This window comes from Ranitomeya imitator, chromosome 5, assembly GCF_032444005.1.
Source record: "Ranitomeya imitator isolate aRanImi1 chromosome 5, aRanImi1.pri, whole genome shotgun sequence".
Classification (NCBI taxonomy): domain Eukaryota; kingdom Metazoa; phylum Chordata; class Amphibia; order Anura; family Dendrobatidae; genus Ranitomeya; species Ranitomeya imitator.
In genome coordinates, this window is record NC_091286.1 from 383206349 (window position 1) to 383226413 (window position 20065).

The 20065-nt window shown below is 42.7% G+C and overlaps 1 protein-coding gene across 2 annotated transcripts in view; it reads right to left on the bottom strand.

The window, feature by feature from the left end:
* GFRAL (GDNF family receptor alpha like) overlaps window positions 1-20065 on the bottom strand; it is a 269983-nt gene that overhangs the window by 152406 nt on the left and 97512 nt on the right. For both annotated transcript variants that reach the window (XM_069726751.1, XM_069726753.1), the window contains exon 3: window positions 1335-1487. In XM_069726751.1, the coding sequence (XP_069582852.1) occupies window positions 1335-1487 (153 nt within the window). The remainder of the gene's footprint in view (window positions 1-1334; window positions 1488-20065) is intronic.

Below are 20065 nucleotides of genomic sequence, written 5' to 3' on the forward strand. Positions count from 1 at the left end.
AGTGACGCAGTAAATAATTCTGAGGACACAGCGGGGTGCAGTCTTCACACTTTACTTACAGTTATTAGGTTACAGTCAGGTGCTGTGTCCTCTGGGTCATGGTCCAGCCAGATCTCTAGTTTGGGTGCCCTTTTCTGGGACCCCCTTTTGTGTACCTTTCCAGGTCATATCTCTCTGCGCTGGCTCACTCTCTCCTGCCCTTTGCCTTACACACAGAGTCCCAAGCCAGCAGCCTCAGGTCCTGTGAGGCGACATCCGCATGGTCCCCTTGACCTTATGTGGCTGCCTTTTCAGCGAGTGTGTGTAGATTTGGCTGTGGCACATACAGACACCACAGCCTCCGGTTCGCTAGCTGAGTCCTATAGTCTCTCCACTAGTCTGGGGCCGGTCCCCACTGCGACCTGGTCCCTCCACTCGACTACAGTCGGCGTGGATTCGGGCACGACGGGTCCATTCTTCACTTCCCTGGCCCCTAGGACCCCTTTTCTCTGGAGCTCTTCTTCTCACACCTCTGTACTCCTCACTCCTCTCTCTCCAAACAACTGCCTAACTCCTCCTACCGTTTTCATGACATCCCTTCACTCCCAACTGTCACTCCACCTTTTCTACTTCCTCCACCCATACCCTCTACCTAGTTCTCCTTCCAGCCTGAGATTGGGCCCTACCTAAATAGGGTCAGCGCATATACCCTGGCCTGGATTGGAGTGGTGTTGGACGCTAGTGTGCGTATACCGGATGGCACCCCCTCCTTACCCGAGAGTGGGATACCACACCTCTGGATGAGGTGCAGTACCTCTGTGGTGACTGGACCATCAGGGGTGCCACACTGACGATAAAACATTCAAAGTCAAAGAGAAATTGGAGTTTACAGGAAAAAAATGTTAAGACATTCTTTCCTGTATAATGGCCACTATAGCCGGCAGATTCTAAGGCCGTTATTTAGCCATGAATTGCCATGGTAAATATCAGGACCACATGACCAAGATCTCAGAATGCCAATGGGGTCAAATAATATTAATTTTATAATAATTTTATTTCTATAGCACCAACATATTCCGCAGTGCTTTACACTTTGGAGGGGAGTTGTACAGACAATAAAAGACATTACAGAATAACAATAATCACATAAATCAAGAGATACCAAGAGGAATGAGGGCCCTGACCTATGAGGAAATAGGGGAGACAAAATGTGAATGGTAAAGAAGGCGCCCCCACACTATTGATAGCAGCGGGTATAAAACTCCTCAATTATTCAATGTATGAACATGGCCTAGCGCTGTCATGCTATCTTTTACATAAAACAAATAACAAAAGGATAACAAAATGCTACTTACCACTTTTGGGGATGCAATTCTTTCCAAGTAACTTTTTTATAGTGCAGTAAATATTTTCTGTGCAAGTACAAGCTTTGAAATCTGGGTATCTTTGAGTGAAGTAAAATATAGTCAAATTGCAATTCATCAGACTTTTCAGTTGACAGTTGACACCTAAAACAAAAAAGTTTTCGATTACTACATTACAATAAGTAAAGTAAGAAACACATTTTGTGAACAGAATTTCATTTAGCACAAAAAAAAACACATACGGTAAATTATGACAAAATCATTCAATGAAGATGCTGGGGGAGATTTATAAAATTAAAAGAAAAGCTACTTTTGTTGTCCATAGCAAACAATAAAATTTCTGTTTTAATTCCCATAGTGCTCTTGAAAAATGAGAAAAGTGCTGTGATTTGTTTCTGTGGGCAACAAAGAAAATATTTCTAACTGCACAGTTTTAATAAATATCTCCAATTTTGGATGGCCATTAAAACATTGATTTATACGGTTCAGTCTCTTCATAATTAATAGGATATTGTTTTGAAAATTTAGTATAAAATAATGAAAGACAAATGAATGTATGAGACATGCGGACTTTAATAATCTGCTTCTCATTTAAGCTGTGTTCCCGGAGGTGACAAAATAGGGTGAACCATTTAAGTCTATAAGAGTTCTCCTCATATACTCATGAAGCAGTATATCCATTCAGTATGTGGTTTGACAAAAAGAGTGAGTTCCCCCTGCAGATGCATTTTCATGGCAAAAACTAATGAAATGGCTGCTACCTAAGTCCTTTTGTTAGACTCAATCAGAGGATGCAATATAGAACCATTATGAATGCATTACGCTGACAAGTTTCACAAACTCAAAGACAGGGCAGCTGAAGTGGAGCAAATATCTACTATATAAAGCTGAATGTGTGTATGTGTATGTGTGTATGTCCGGGATTGGCATCTGCACCGTCGCAGCTACAGCCACAAAACTTTGCACAGTCACACGTCTGGACCCCGAGAGCGTCATAGGCTATGTTGTGAGGCGAAATTTTAACCCTGCGTGTTCCAATTCACCAAACAATTTTGCCCCTATCTACATAATGGGGAAAAAAGTGAAAGGAAAAGTGTTGGAAGCGTCGCAGCTACAGCAACAAAATTTTGCACAGTCACACGTCTGGACCCTGAGAGCGTCATAGGCTACGTTGTGACGTGAAATTTTAACCCCGCGCTTTCCAATTCACCAAACAATTTTGCCCCTATCTACATAATGGGGAAAAAAGTGAAAGGAAAAGTGTTGGAGGCATCACAGCTACAGCCACAAAATTTTGCACAGTCACACGTCTGGACCCTGAGAGCGTCACAAGCTATGTTGTGAGGTGAAATTTTAACTCCGCGCTTTCCAATTCACCAAACTATTTTTCCCCTATCTACATAATAGGAAAAGTGAAAGGAAAAGTGTTGGAGGCAAATTGACAGCTGCCAGATGTGAACAAGGGGGACTTAAAGAATGAGAGCGATGGCGCCAAAGAGTATATACCGTACAGTTGCTAAGGTGGGGCCCCGACATGAGATACTCACCACACATGGGGATATGAACACACACACAAAATGCGCCACACACTACCACGTGCTTGAACACATATACCACCCTCAGCACACATTTCACCACACATACACCAACCTCGCCACATAAAAGTCGAAACACAAAAGTCGCCGCTCAAAACTCACCACGCGCAAAACTCGCCACATGCAAAAACTAGGCTCACGCAAAACTCGCCACAAGTGCAAAACTCACCTCATGGAAAACTCGCCACACGCAAAACTTGCACACGTGGAAAAATTGCCACATGCACAAAATTTGCAACACATGCAAAAGTTGCCTCACACAATACATGCACATACTCAAAAGGCACCAGACATAAAACTCACCACGCGCCAAACTCGCCATGCGCAAAATTTGCTGCACACAACTTGCTACACTAACCTGTCACATGCAACTCGACACACAAAAAGTTGCTACACGCATGTTGCCACACAAAACTCATCTCACAAAAGTCGCTACACGCATGTTGCCACACAAAACTCATCTCACACAACTTGACAAACGAAACTCGCCCTAAAACACACACAAGTCTGGTATTAGCCTTCAAAAATAAAAATCTGATTAATAAGCAGACAAACTACAAGAGCAACAAATGTACCATATAGGACATACAGCAGCTGTCAGTCACATGATCTGTCTATTATGTGTATGTGTGAGCTAATATATACTGCCAGGGGGAGGGCATCCTGTTGCTGGTGATTCATCAGGCTGCCAATTTATCTTACAAATACTGAGGTAAAAATACTGAGCAAATAACGTGTTAACGAGGTCTAATACAGGAGATCACACAGGTATATACTATATACAGGGGAGATGACACACAGATATATACTATATACAGGAGAGATGACACAAAGGTATATACTATATAGAGGAGGAGATGACATACAGGTACATACTATACACAGGAGGAGATGACATACAGGTATATACTATATACAGGAGGAGATGACGCACAGGTATATACTATATACAGGAGCAGATTACCTACAGGTATATACTATATACAGGAGGAGATGACATACAGGTATATGCTATATATAGAAGATGACATACAGGTATATACTATATACAGGAGGAGATGACACACAGATATATACTATATACAGGGGAGATGACACACAGGTATATACTATATACAGGAGGAGATGACATACAGGTATATACTATATATAGAAGGAGATGACATACAGGTGTATACTATATACAGGAGGAGATGACATACAGGTATTTACTGTATATAGGAGGAGATGACATACAGGTATATACTATATATAGGAGGAGATGACATACAGGTATATACTATATACAGGAGATGACATACAGGTGTATACTATATATAAGGGAGTAAGGGAGATGACAAACATGTATATACTGAGGTGAAAATGAGAGGTGTGAGGTGAAAATGAAAAGGTGTGAGTGCAAAATGAGAGGAGTGAGTGAAAATAGTGTAGTGATCGGAAAATGACAGATGTGAGGTCGAAATTACAAGTGTTAGGCGGGAATGAGAGGAGTGAGGGAGAAAATGAGAGGTGTGAGGGAGAAAATGAGAGATGTGAGGGGGAAAATTAAAGATGTGATTGGGAAAATGAGAGGCGTGATGGGAAAATAAGAGAAGTGACGTCCTATAACTAACCACAGATATTTACTATGCCCAGGCAACGCCGGGCTCTTCAGCTAGTCTAATATATAAAGCTGAATGTGTGTGTGTTTGTGTGTATGTCCGGGATTGGCATCTGCACCGTCACAGCTACAGCCACAAAATTTTGCACAGTCACACATCTGGACCCCGAGAGCGTCATAGGCTATGTTGTGAGGTGAAAGTTTAACCCCGCACGTTCCAATTCACCAAACAATTTTGCCCCTATCTACATAATGGGGAAAAAGTGAAAGGAAAGGTGTTGGAGGCAAATTGACAGCTGCCAGATGTGAACAAGGGGGACTTAAAGAGTGAGAGCAATGGCGCCAAAGAGTATATACCGTACAGTTGCTAAGGAGGGGCCCGACATGGGATACTCACCACACATGGGGATATGAACACACATACAAAATGCGCCACACACTACCATGTGCTTGAACACATATACCACCCTCAGCCCACATTTCAACACACATACACCAACCTTGCCACATAAAAGTCGAAACACAAAAGTTGCCGCTCAAAACTCGCCACGTGCAAAACTCGCCACATGCAAAACTAGGCTCACGCAAAACTCACCACACATGCAAAACTCACCTCATGGAAAACTCGCCACACGCAAAACTTGCACACGCAGAAAAATTGCCACATGCAAAAAAGTTGCAACACATGCAAAAGTTGCTAGACACAAAAAGTTGTTACACGCATGTCGCCACACAATACTCTTCTCACAAAAGTCGCCACATGCAACTCAACACACACAACTTGACACATGAAACTCGGCCTAAAACACACACAAGTCTGGTATTATCCTTCAAAAATAAAAATCTGATTAATAAGCAAACTACCAGAGCAACAAATGTACCATATAGGAAATATGGCAGCTGTCAGTCACATGACCTGCCTACTATGTGTATATGTGAGCTAATATATACTGCCAGGGGGGAGGGCTTCCTGTTGGCTGGGGATTTATCAGTCTGCCAATTTAGCTTACAAATACTGAGGTAAAAATACTGACAAAATAACATGTGAACGCGGTCTAATACAGGAGGAGATGACACACAGGTATATACTATATACAGGGGAGATGACACACAGGAATATACTATATACAGGAGGAGATGACACACAGGTATATACTATATACAGGAGGAGATGACATACAGGTATATACTATATACAGGAGGAGATGACACACTGGTATACACTATATACAGGGGAGATGACTTACAGGTACATACTATATACAGGGGAGATGACACACAGGTATATACTATGTAGGAGGAGATGAAACACAGGTATATACTTTATACAGGGGAGATGACACACAGCCATATACTATATACAGGAGGAGATGACACACAGGTATATAGTATATACAGGAGGAGATGACACTCAGGTATATACTATATACAGGGGAGATGACTCACACATATATACTATATACAGGGGAGATGACACACAGGTATACACTATATACAGCGGAGATGACACAGGTATATACTATATACAGGATGAGATGACACACAGGTATATACTATATACAGGAACAGATGACACACAGGTATATACTATATACATTAGGAGATGACACATGTATATACTATATACAGGAGGAGATGACATACAGGTATATACTATATAATAGAGGACATGACACATAGGTATATAAAGGAGGAGATGACATACAGCAGGTATATACTATATACAGGGGAGATGACATACACGTATATAATATATACAGGAGATGACATACAGGTATATAGTATATGCAGAAGAGATGACATACAGGTATATACTATATACAGGAGGAAATGACACATAGGTATATACAATATGCAGGAGGAGATGACATACAGCAGGTATATACTATTTACAGGGGAGATGACATACAGGTATATACTATATACAGGAGATGACATACAGGTGTATACTATATAAGGGAGATGACAAACATGTATATACTGAGGCAAAAATGAGAGGTGTGAGGTGAAAATGAGGGGTGTGAGGTGAAAATGAAAAGGTGTGAGTGCAAAATGAGAGGAGTGAGGGAAAATAGTGGAGTGATCAGAAAATGACTTATGTGAGGTTGAAATGACAAGTGTTAGGGGGGAATGAGAGGAGTGAGGGGGAAAATGAGAGGTGTAACGGAGAAAATGAGAGATGTGAGGGGGAAAATGAGAGGCGTGATGGGAAAATAAGAGAAGTGAGGTGCTATAACTAACCACAGATATTCACTATGCCCAGGCAACGCCGGGCTCTTCAGCTAGTATTTTAATAAAAAAAAGTCCATACCACTACCTCTCTACTCTAACTGCTTTTTGTTACCATCTCCCTGTTTGATGATGCTTAATTTGAGAATCCCCAGTCCATTCTGGGATACTCAAATGAGCGTCATCATGGGGCAGAGGCAGTGGACACTGATGCTGTCCCCATCCATAAACAAAGTGTCATCCGTGAAGTCCATAAAAGGTGCTGGGCTAGTGCCTTCTCTACTCTGTATGCAGAGGTTGCCAGTTCCGACATATGCACAGAAGGATTTTGTCACTGTGCAATATTATTTCTAATGCACAGCGACAGTATGCTCTATAGCCGGTTTTAATGAGAACTGACCAGCCAGCAAGAGTGTGCAGCGTGCATTGTAAAGAGAGAACAATGTGAGCAAGAAAAGAAGGGATCAGATCTGCCCCTGAAACTGATGTCACAATCAGAAGCATTGCAATCCCTGTTAGGGTTACGGTTAGGGCTAGGGTTAGGGTTAGGGCTAGGGTTAGGGTTAGGGCTAGGGTTAGGGTTAGGGTTAGGGCTAGGGTTAGGGCTAGGGTTAGGGCTAGGGTTAGGGCTAGGGTTAGGGTTGGGGCTAAATTTAGGGTTAGGGTTGGGGCTAAATTTAGGGTTAGGGTTGGGGCTAAATTTAGGGTTAGGGTTGGGGCTAAATTTAGGGTTAGGGTTGGGGCTAAATTTAGGGTTAGGGTTCTTTCACACTTACGTCAGTACAGGGCCGTCGCAATGGGTCGGCCTGACATACTGACACACGTTGTGAAAATTGTGCACAACGTGGGCAGCAGATGTAGTTTTTCAACGCATCCGCTGCCCAATCTATGTCCTGGGGAGGAGGGGGCGGAGTTACGGCCACGCATGCGCGGTCAGAAATGGCAGACGCGACGTACAAAAAAAGTTACATTGAACGTTTTTTGTGCCGACGGTCCGCCAAAACACAACTGATCCAGTGCACGACGGACGCGACGTGTGGCCATCCGTCACAATTTGTCGGCAATGCAAGTCTATGGGCAAAAAACGCATCCTGCGGGCACATTTGCAGGATCCGTTTTTTGTCCAAAACGATGGATTGCGACGGATGCCAAACGACGCAAGTGTGAAAGTAGCCTTAGGGCTAGGGTTAGGGTTGGGGCTAAAGTTAGGGCTAGGGTTGTGGCTAAAGTTAGGGCTAGGGTTGGGATTAGGGTTAGGGTTTGGATTAGGGTTGGTATTAGGGTTAGGGTTGGCATTAGGGTTACGCTTGGGATTAGGGTTAGGTTTGGGATTAGGGTTAAGGTTAGGGTTGTGATTAGGGTTGTATTGGGATTAGGGTTAGGTTTGAGGTTAGGGTTGAGATTAGGATTTTGATTAGGGTTATGGTTAGGGTTGACATTAGGGTTGTTTTGGGGTAAGGGTTGTGATTATCGTTAGGGTTAGTGATTAGGATTATGGATCGGGTTGAGATTAGGGTTAGGGGTGTGTTGGGGTTTGGGTTGGAGCTAGAATTGGGGGGGTTTTCACTGTTTAGTTACATCAGGGGGTCTCCAAACACGACAGCCAATTTTGCGCTCAAAAAGTCAAATGGTGCTCCCTCCCTTCTGAGCTCTGCCGTGCGCACAAACAGTGGGTTACCCCCACATATGGGGCATCAGCGTACTCGGGATAAATTGGACAACAACTTTTGGGGTCCAATTTCTCCTGTTACCCTTGTAAAAATAAAAACTTGGGGGCTGCAAAATCTTTTTTGTGGAAAAAATTTTTTTTTTTCATTTTCACGACTCTGCATTCTAAACTTCTGTGAAGCACTTGGGTATTCAAAGTTCTCACCACACATCTAGATAAGTTACTTGGGGGGTCTAGTTTCCAAAACGGGGTCAATTGTGGGGGGTTACTACTGTTTAGGTACATCAGGGGCTCTGCAAATGCAACATAACGCCCACAGACCATGCTATCTAAGTCTGCATTCCAAAACGGTGCTCCTTCCCTTCCGAGCTCTGCCGTGCGCCCAAACAGTGGTTTACCCCCACATATGGGGCATCAGCGTACTCGGAATAAATTGGACAACAACTTTAGTGGTCCAATTTCTTCTGTTACCCTTGAGAAAATAAAAACTTGGGGGCTGCAAAATCTTTTTTGTGGAAAAAAAAATATTTTTTTATTTTCACGACTCTGCATTCTAAACTTCTGTGAAGCACTTGGGCATTCAAAGTTCTCACCACACATCTCGATAAGTTCCTTGGGGGGTCTAGTTTCCAAAATGGGGTCACTTGTGGGGGGTTACTACTGTTTAGGTACATCAGGGGCTCTGCAATCGCAGCATAACGCCCACAGACCATTTTATTAAAGTCTGCATTCCAAAACGGCTCTCCTTCCCTTCCGAGCTCTGCCGTGCGCCCAAACAGTGGTTTACCCCCACATATGGGGCATCAGCGTACTCGGAATAAATTGGACAACAACTTTTGGTGTCCAATTTCTCTTGTTACCCTTGCAAAAATAAAAACTTAGGGGCTAAAAAATCTTTTTTGTGGAAAAAAATTTTTTTTATTTTCACGACTCTGCATTCTAAACTTCTGTGAAGCACTTGGGTATTCAAAGTTCTCACCACACATCTAGATAAGTTACTTGGGGGATCTAGTTTCCAAAACGGGGTCAATTGTGGGGGGTTACTACTGTTTAGGTACATCAGGGGCTCTGCAAATGCAACATAACGCCCACAGACCATGCTATCTAAGTCTGCATTCCAAAACGGCGCTCCTTCCCTTCCGAGCTCTGCCGTGCGCCCAAACAGTGGTTTACCCCCACATATGGGGCATCAGCGTACTCGGAATAAATTGGACAACAACTTTAGTGGTCCAATTTCTTCTGTTACCCTTGAGAAAATAAAAACTTGGGGGCTGCAAAATCTTTTTTGTGGAAAAAAAAATATTTTTTTATTTTCACGACTCTGCATTCTAAACTTCTGTGAAGCACTTGGGCATTCAAAGTTCTCATCACACATCTCGATAAGTTCCTTGGGGGGTCTAGTTTCCAAAATGGGGTCACTTGTGTGGGGTTACTACTGTTTAGGTACATCAGGGGCTCTGCAATCGCAGCATAACGCCCACAGACCATTTTATTAAAGTCTGCATTCCAAAACGACTCTCCTTCCCTTCCGAGCTCTGCCGTGCGCCCAAACAGTGGTTTACTCCCACATATGGGGTACCAGCATACTCAGGACAAACTGAACAACAACTTTTGGTGTCCAATTTCTCTTGTTACCCTTGTAAAAATAAAAACTTAGGGGCTAAAAAATCTTTTTTGTGGAAAAATTTTTTTTTTATTTTCACGACTCTGCATTCTAAACTTCTGTGAAGCACTTGGGCATTCAAAGTTCTCACCACACATCTAGATAAGTTCCATGGGGGGTCTAGTTTCCAAAATGTGGTCACTTGTGGGGGGTTTCCACTGTTTGGGCACATCAGGGGCTCTCCAAATGCGACATGGCGTCCGATCTCAATTCCAGACAATTCTACATTGAAAAAGTAAAACGGCACTCCTTCTCTTCCAAGCTCTGCGGTGCGCCCAAACAGTGGTTTACCCCCACATATTGGGTATTGACATACTCAGGAGAAATTGCCCTACAACTTTTTTGGTCTAATTTCTCCTGTTACCCTTGTGAAAATAAAAATTTGGGGGCAAAAAATAATTTTTGTAGAAAAAATGCGATTATTTATTTTCACGGCTCAACGTTATAAACTTCTGTGAAGCACATGGGGGTTCAAAGTGCTCACCACACATCTAGATAAGTTCCTTAAGGGGTCTCATTTCCAAAATGGTGTCACTTGTGGGGGGTTTCCACTGTTTAGGCACATCAGGGGCTCTCCAAACGCGACATGGCCTCCAATCCCAATTCCTGCCAATTCTACATTGAAAAAATAAAACAGCGCTCCTTCACTTCCAAGCTCTGCGGTGCGCCCAAACAGTGCTTTACCCTCACATATGGGGTATTGACGTATTCAGGAGAAATCGCACAACAACTTTTGTGGTCTAATTTCTCCTGTTACCCTTGTGAAAATAAGAATTTGTGGGCGAAAAGATCATTTTTGTGTAAACAAATGCGATTTATTATTTTCACAGCTCTACGTTATAAACTTCTGTGAAGCTCTTGGGGGTTCAAAGTGCTCAGCACACATCTAGATAAGTTCCTTAAGGGGTCTAGTTTACAAAATGGTGTCATTTGTGGGGTTTTTCACTGTTTAGGCACATCAGGGGCTCTCTAAACGTGACATGGCGTCCAATCTCAATTCCAGCCAATTCTGCATTGAAAAAGTCAAACGGCGCTCCTTCACTTCCAAGTTCTGTGGTGCGCCCAAACAGTGGTTTACCCCCCCATATGGGGTATTGGCATATTCAGAAGAAATTGCATAACAAAATTTATGGTTACATTTCTGTTTTTACACTTGTGAAAATAAAAAAAATGGTTCTGAATTAAAATGTTTGCAAAAAAAAGTTAAATGCTAATTTTTTCCTTCCACATTGTTTCAGTTCCTGTGAAGCACGTAAAGGGTTAATAAACTTCTTGAATGTGGTTTTGAGAACCTTGAGGGGTGTAGTTTTTAGAATGGTGTCACACTTTGTTATTTTCTATCATATAGACCCCTCAAAATGACTTCAAATGTGATGTGGTCCCTAAAAAAAAGGTGTTGTAAAAATGAGAAATTGCTGGTCAACTTTTATCCCTTATAACTCCCTAACAAAAAAAAAATGTTTTTTCCAAAATTGTGCTGATGTAAAGTAGACATGTGGGAAATTTTATTTATTAACTATTTTTCGTGACAGACAGTACAGACCAAAAGTTTGGACACACCTTCTCATTTAAAGATTTTTCTGAATTTTCATGACTATAAAAATTGTACATTCACACTGAAGGCATCAAAACTATGAATTAACACATGTGGAATTATATACTTAACAAAAAAGTGTGAAACAACTCAAAATATGTCTTATATTCTAGGTTCTTCAAAGTTGCCACCTTTTGCTTTGATAACTGCTTTGCACACTCTTGGCATTCTCTTGATGAGCTTCAAGAGGTTGTCACCGGGAATGGTTTTCACTTCACAGGTGTGCCCTTTCAGGTTTAATAAATGGGATTTCTTGCCTTATAAATGGGGTTGGGACCATCAGTTGTGTTATGCAGAAGTCTGGAGGATACACAGCTGATTGTCCTACTGAATAGACTGTTAGAATTTGTATTATGGCAAGAAAAAAGCAGCTAAGTAAAGAAAAATGAGTGGCCATCATTACTTTATGAAATGAAGGTCAGTCAGTCCGAAAAATTGGGAAAACTTTGAAAGTGTCTCCAAGTGCAGTTGCAAAAACCATCAAACGCTACAAAGAAACTGGCTCACATGAGGACCGCCCCAGGAAAGGAAGACCAAGAGTCAGCTCTGCTTCTGAAGATAAGTTTATCCGAGTCACCAACCTCTGAAATCGCAGGTTAAGAGCAGCTCAGATTAGAGACCAGGTCAATGCCACACAGAGTTCTAGAAGCAGACACATCTCTACAAGAACTGTTAAGAGGAGACTTTGTGCAGCAAGCCTTCATGGTAAAATAGCTGCTTGGAAACCACTGCTAAGGACAGGCAACAAGCAGAAGAGACTTGTTTGGGTTAAAGAACACAGGGAATGGACATTAGACCAGTGGAAATCTGTGCTTTGGTCTGATGAGTCCAAATTTGAGATCTTTGGTTCCAACCACCATGTCTTTGTGCGATGCAGAAAAGGTGAACGGATGAACTCTACATGCCTGGTTCCCACCGTGAAGCATGGAGGAGGAGGTGTGATGGTGCGGGGGCGCTTTGCTGGTGACACTGTTGGGGATTTATTAAAAATTGAAGGCATACTGAACCAGCATGTCTACCACAGCATCTTGCAGGAGCATGCTATTCCATCCGATTTGCATTTATTTGGACCATCACTTATTTTTCAACAGGACAATGACCCCAAACACACCTCCAGGCTGTGTAAGGGCTATTTGACCACGAAGGAGATGACCTGGCCTCCACAGTCACCAGACTTAACCCAATAGAGATGGTTTGGGGTGAGCTGGACCACAGAGTGAAGTCAAAAGGGCCAACAAGTGCTAAGCATCTCTGAGAACTCCTTCATGATTATTGGAAGACCATTCCCGGTGACTACCTCTTGAAGCTCATCAAGAGAATGCTAAGAGTGTGCAAAGCAGTCATCAAAGCAAAAGGTGACTACTTTGAAGAACCTAGAATATAAGACATAATTTCAGTTGTTTCACATTTTTTTGTTCAGTATATAATTCCACATGTGTTAATTCATAGTTTTGATGCCTTCAGTGTGAATTTATAATTTTCATAGTCATGAAAATACAGAAAAATCTTTAAATAAGAAGGGGTGTCCAAACTTTTGGTCTGTACTGTATCTTTCTGATATAAGGGCATAAAAATACAAAGTTTGAAAATTGCAAAATTTTAAACATTTTCGCCATATTTCCATTTTTTTCATAAATAATCGCAAGTAATATCGAAGAAATGTTACCACTAACATGAAGAACAATATGTCTCGAAAAAACAATCTCAGAATCAGCGGGATCCGTTGAAGCGTTCCAGAGTTATAACCTCATAAAGTGACAGTGGTCAGAATTGCAAAAATTGGCTCGGTCATTAAGCACCAAATTGGCTCTGTCACTAAGGGGTTAAAACTAACTGAACAGGCTCTGGCTGGGCAAAGTAATTTTGAATTGGGTAGACATTGTCAAGATCAGGACAAAGGGATCAGTAGCTGAGTACACAGTAGAACATATCAGAGAAAAGTGCCTGGCACACCCTAGAAGATATCCCAGTTTGGTCAATATCAGGGATGCCTGTATAGGATGTCTAGGACTAACTTCACTATAGGAGGACATTGTACTTATGAATGGCTAACTCAGGATGGTGGTAAAAAGGGGCGCAGTAAAGGCCAGACAGATGTTGAAGTGAACCTGTCACCAGGATTGTGCACAGTAACCTACACACAATGTCAGGTTAGCACCGTTATACTGAATAAAATGATACCTGGGTTGATTAAATCCATCTTGTGGTTGTTGCTTAATTTTTATTTTCAGTTTTGTGTTAATGAGATTTTCGTGCCTTAAGGTTGGGCTGGTGTATGTGGTGCTCTGATTAGATATTCATAATACAGTCTGCGGACAGGTCACTGATCCCTCACTGACCTGCCCCTTAGTTTGCCTAATGAATATCTGTATATATTCCTCCTCCTAGATGGCACCGCCTGCACAGTAGTAGCTCGGAGATCGCCAACAGCTGCTATTGCAAATGCTTGGGTGGCGCCATCTTGTTGGAGGACTTTTTTTTCTCCAGCAAGATAGCACCGCCGATGCCTGCGCAACAGCAGCTATTGGATATATACAAACCGATAGCTGCAACTACGCAGGCGCCCGGGCCCTATTTTCAAAATGAATTTTTTTTCCTTGCTCAAGTAAATCTGCAAATGGGATGTAAATGCACAGTAAACATGCAATTATGCTGCAGCCACGGTGGGAACCTGCCTTCAGAAGCCTTTTTTTTTTGTTCAGTATGTGTTGGACTTTTCACTTATCTTTTTTAATTTATACTGAGAATGAGAGATAAGCGAGCACTAAAATGCTCGTTTCAAGTAACGAGTATAATGGGAGTCAATAGGAAAGCTGAGCATTTTTCCAGCAGACCCTACAAGGTGGTTGAAATGTTGAAATAATAGAAAAAGTGCTGAATGGAAGGAGAATAGCATGGGAAAGACCCTTGAAAGTATTTCTGACTCCCAGATCCCTGCTGAGAACAATAGTATCACACTTTTACTCCATTTTAAGGACTGACAAATACATTTTCACAAATTGACAAGAAATTGAAGTTTACAGGAAAAAAAAAATGTTAAGAAGCATTCTTTCCTGTACAATGACTTGGCACACTTTTAAAGAGGATTTATTAAAAATAACAATTTAAGTAAACCAAAATTGAATTTTTTATTAAAACATTGGAGTGAATATTTCAGTGAAATTTATGCAGGAAGCCAAAAATGTAACAGAAGAAGGACTCAGATAAGCTCTATATAAGGCATAAAGGAGAGAATCATACATATCTATTCAAGTTATCATGTAGTGGTACTTCCACACTCATAAAGGCTTTGCACTAAGTGCAAAGCCTTCAAAAATTACAAGCAGAATCATCCATACACCCTTGAAGGCACCAACTATAGCACTTCATTGAAATATTCAGAACAAAGTGCAGTTGTGATACTCCTACAGTCCTGCACAGTGTAATGCCTGCCAAAAAATACAAGCAGGGCCATCCATACACCCTTGAAGGCACCCACTGTAGAACCGCATTCAAATATTTTGAACAAAGTGTAGTTGAGGTGCTGCTACACTCATAAAAGTTCTATACAGTGCAAAATCTGCTAAAAATTACAAGCAGGGTTATCCGTACTCACTTGAAAGCACCCACTGTAGTGCTTAATTTAAATATTGTGAACAAAGTATTGTTGAGGGACTTCAACACTCATAAAGGCTCTGCGCACAGTGAAAAGCCAGGAAAACTTATAATCAGGCTCATCCATAGACCCTTGAAGGGAACAGCTTCAGGGCCTCATTAAAATATTAAGAAAGTGTAGTTAATGTGCTCCTATACTCATAAAAATTCTGTACGGTCATCCAGTCATCCATAGAATCTTAAAGGTAACAACTGTCAGGCTTCATTCAAATATTGAACATGAAAAACAATTTATGCTACTGTCATCAAGGGGTATGGAAAAGTTGGGGCTAATCCAAGATAATCAGAGTAATCCCACTTCAACAAAATGCAGACCAGTGGACCTCAACAACCATCAGCCACCCCATCAACTGTATCTGCTGCTTCTTGCTCCTCCTGATATTATGACAAGTATTGTCACACAGGTCTCCAACTGCAAAACCTCTGGTTCTTTATCTGCTCCAGTCAGGCTGAGTCAGAGCCTATCAGTTGTAACGGAAGCAAACATGCCTGCTGTTATTGACTGATCTCAGAGAACGAGCACGCCACAATCCACCATAATATCTCTGCCTGCACCTCAATCATGGTCCAGCAGTTTGTTCGGTTCATTGTACTCCACCCTCTCAGCATTGCAGCCATCCCTCTGTCCCATAGTTGTGGTCATGTAAAACAGTGTTTCTTTTTACACATTGTGGTGCAGCGGCATCCACTTTGTGCAGTAATGAGGCAGTGACCCAGGAAAAGTTCAAAGTAAAGTCTCTTTTAATATTCGACGTACTTACAAATAGAAAATAACTTGAATCCTCCGAATCAAAACCAGGAACACAAAGAAAGTCCATGACCTGTTGCCGAGGGCGATTGCACTGCCATGTACGCTGAGTGTGCCAAAACTTTTGACTCCGCTTGGCTCTATGTTGCCTCACATAGGTAATACTCTGCTGAGCTGTCTGCTTCCAAGCCCAAAACTGACACACCCAACCCTCTGCTGCAGGGGTTTTTCACAAAAAAACCTGTGGCCGAAGGCCACATAGAAAACCTGGGGCCTGGGAAGGACATGGACCACCCCACTACCATCCTGTAGTCCATTTAAAAAATAAAAGCCCATGGAGGGGTTTCTTAAATCTGCTTTGGACTAATAGCTTGCCCAAGACTGATACTTACTTCTGCCTTGCAATCACAGCTATGCCTGTGACTACAATGCACTCCCCCAGCCTCCATATGTTTCTTTGCACATCCTGGGTGACATATAGCGACCATCACATATAACACCAGTCACTGTTGTGAATTCTGTGGTCAAGCTCCCTCCTGTGGTCATGAGTGGTACTTCGGCTGGTTCTGTCTATGAGCTTCCTCTGGTGGATGTGAGTGGGGCTGCGGCTTCTGAGTTTCCTTCCTCAGGTGACGAGGTTAAGTCGTTAGGTGCTGCTCTATTTAACTCCACCTAGTTCTTTGTTCCTGGCCTCCAGTCAATGTTCCAGTATTGGTCTTGCTCTCTCCTGGATCGTTCTTGTGGTCTGTCTGCCCTGCATAAGCTAAGTTCCGCTTGTGTTACTTTTGTTTGCTATATTGTCTGTCCAGCTTGCTATATTGGTTTTTCTTGCTTGCTGGAAGCTCTGAGATGCAGAGGGAGCACCTCCGTACCGTTAGTCGGTGCGGAGGGTCTTTTTGCCCCCTCTGCGTGGTTGTTTGTAGGTTTTTGTGCTGACCGCAAAGCTATCTTTCCTATCCTCGGTCTATTCAGTAAGTCGGGCCTCACTTTGCTAAAATCTATTTCATCTCTGTGTTTGTATTTTCATCTTTACTCACAGTCATTATATGTGGGGGGCTGCCTTTTCCTTTGGGGAATTTCTCTGAGGCAAGGTAGGCTTATTTTTCTATCTTCAGGGCTAGCTAGTTTCTCAGGCTGTGCCCGAGGCGCCTAGGTCTGGTCAGGAGCGCTCCACGGCTACCTCTAGTGTGGTATGATAGGATTAGGGATTGCGGTCAGCAGAGTTCCCACGTCTCAGAGCTCGTCCTATGTTAGTAACTATCAGGTCACTTTGTGTGCTCTTAACCACTAGGTCCATTGTGGTTCTGAATCACCTGTTCATAACAGTACTGGAGGCCCAAAGTACTAATGCTTCTCAATAGAGGGAAAAGAGAAGTTCTGAGACCATTTTTTTTTCTCTGTACTGTGTTTTGTCTTTCTTTTCCCCTAGACATTTGGGTGGTTCAGGACACAGGTGTAGTGATGGACATTAAAGGTCTGTCTTCTTGTGTGGATCATCTCACTGCAAGAGTACAAAATATTCAAGACTTTGTGGTTCAGAATTCTATGTTAGAACCAAGAATTCCTATTCCTGATTTGTTTTCTGGAGATAGAGCTAAGTTTCTGAGTTTTAAGAATAATTGTAAACTGTTTCTGGCTTTGAAACCCCGCTCCTCTGGTGACCCAGTTCCACAAGTTAAGATCATTATTTCTTTATTACGTGGCGACCCTCAAGACTGGGCATTTTCCCTTGCGCCAGGAGATCCTGCATTATGTAATATTGATGTGTTTTTTTCTGGCGCTCGGATTGCTGTATGATGAACCTAATTCAGTGGATCAGGCAGAGAAAAATTTGCTGGCTCTGTGTCAGGGTCAGGATGAGGTAGAGATATATTGTCAGAAGTTTAGGAAGTGGTCTGTGCTCACTCAATGGAATGAATGTGCGCTGTCAGCAATTTTCAGAAAGGGTCTCTCTGAAGCCCTTAAGGATGTCATGGTGGGATTTCCTATGCCTGCTGGTCTGAATGAGTCTATGTCTTTGGCCATTCAGATCGGTCGACGCTTGCGTGAGCGTAAAACTGTGCACCATTTGGCGGTATTATCTGAGCATGGACCTGAGCCTATGCAGTGCGATAGGACTTTGATCAGAGCTGAACGGCAAGAACACAGACGTCAGAATGGGCTGTGTTTTTACTGTGGTGATTCCACTCATGCTATCTCCGAATGTCCTAAGCGCACTAAGCGGTTCGCTAGGTCTGCCACCATTGGTACGGTACAGTCGAAATTTCTTTTGTCCGTTACTTTGATCTGCTCTTTGTCATCCTATTCTGTTATGGCATTTGTGGATTCAGGCGCTGCCCTGAATTTGATGGACTTGGAGTATGCTAGGCACTGTGGGTTTTTCTTGGAGCCCTTGCAGTATCCTATTCCATTGAGAGGAATTGATGCTACGCCTTTGGCCAAGAATAAGCCTCAGTACTGGACCCAGCTGACCATGTGCATGGCTCCTGCGCATCAGGAGGATATTCGCTTTTTGGTGTTGCATAATCTGCATGATGTGGTCGTGTTGGGGTTGCCATGGCTACAAGTCCATAACCCAGTATTGGATTGGAAATCAATGTCTGTGTCCAGCTGGGGTTGTCAGGTTGTACATGGTGATGTTCCATTTCTGTCTATTTCATCATCCACCCCTTCTGAGGTCCCAGAGTTCTTGTCGGATTACCGGGATGTATTTGATGAGCCCAAGTCCAGTGCCCTACCTCCGCATAGGGATTGTGATTGTGCTATTGATTTGATTCCTGGTAGTAAGTTTCCTAAAGGTCGACTGTTTAATTTGTCTGTGCCTGAGCACGCCGCTATGCGGAGTTACGTAAAGGAATCCTTGGAGAAGGGTCATATTCGCCCGTCGTCGTCGCCATTGGGAGCAGGGTTCTTTTTTGTGGCCAAGAAGGATGGTTTGCTGAGACCTTGTATTGATTACCGCCTTCTAAATAAAATCACGGTCAAATTTCAGTACCCCTTGCCGCTGCTGTCTGATTTGTTTGCTCGGATTAAGGGGGCTAGTTCGTTCACCAAGATAGATCTTCGTGGTGCGTATAATCTTGTGTGTATTAAACAGGGCGATGAATGGAAAACAGCATTTAATACGCCCGAGGGCCTTTTTGAGTACCTGGTTATGCCATTCGGGCTTTCTAATGCTCCATCAGTGTTTTAGTCCTTTATGCATGACATCTTCCGAGAGTACCTGGATAAATTCCTGATTGTGTACTTGGATGATATTTTGGTCTTCTCGGATGATTGGGAGTCTCACGTGAAGCAGGTCAGAATGGTGTTCCAGGTCCTGCGTGCGAATTCTTTGTTTATGAAGGGGTCAAAGTGTCTCTTTGGTGTTCAGAAGGTTTCATTTTTGGGTTTCATTTTTTCCCCTTCTACTATCAAGATGGACCCTGTTAAAGTTCAGGCCATTTATGATTGGACTCAGCCGACATCTCTGAAGAGTCTGCAAAAGTTCCTGGGCTTTGCTAATTTTTATCGTCGCTTCATCAATAATTTTTCTAGTATTGCTAAACAGTTGACTGATTTAACCAAGAAGGGTGCTGATGTGGTCAATTGGTCTTCTGCTGCTGTGGAAGCTTTTCAAGAGTTGAAGCGTCGTTTTTCTTCTGCCCCTGTGTTGTGCCAACCAGATGTTTCGCTCCTGTTCCAGGTCGAGGTTGATGCTTCTGAGATTGGAGCAAGGGCTGTTTTGTCGCAAAGAAGTTCTGATGGCTCGGTGATGAAACCATGCGCCTTCTTTTCCAGGAAGTTTTCACCTGCTGAGCGTAATTATGATATTGGCAATCGAGAGTTGCTGGCCATGAAGTGGGCATTCGAGGAGTGGCGTCATTGGCTTGAAGGAGCTAAGCATCGCGTGGTGGTCTTGACTGATCACAAGAACTTGACTTATCACGAGTCTGCCAAACGGTTGAATCCTAGACAGGCTCGTTGGTCG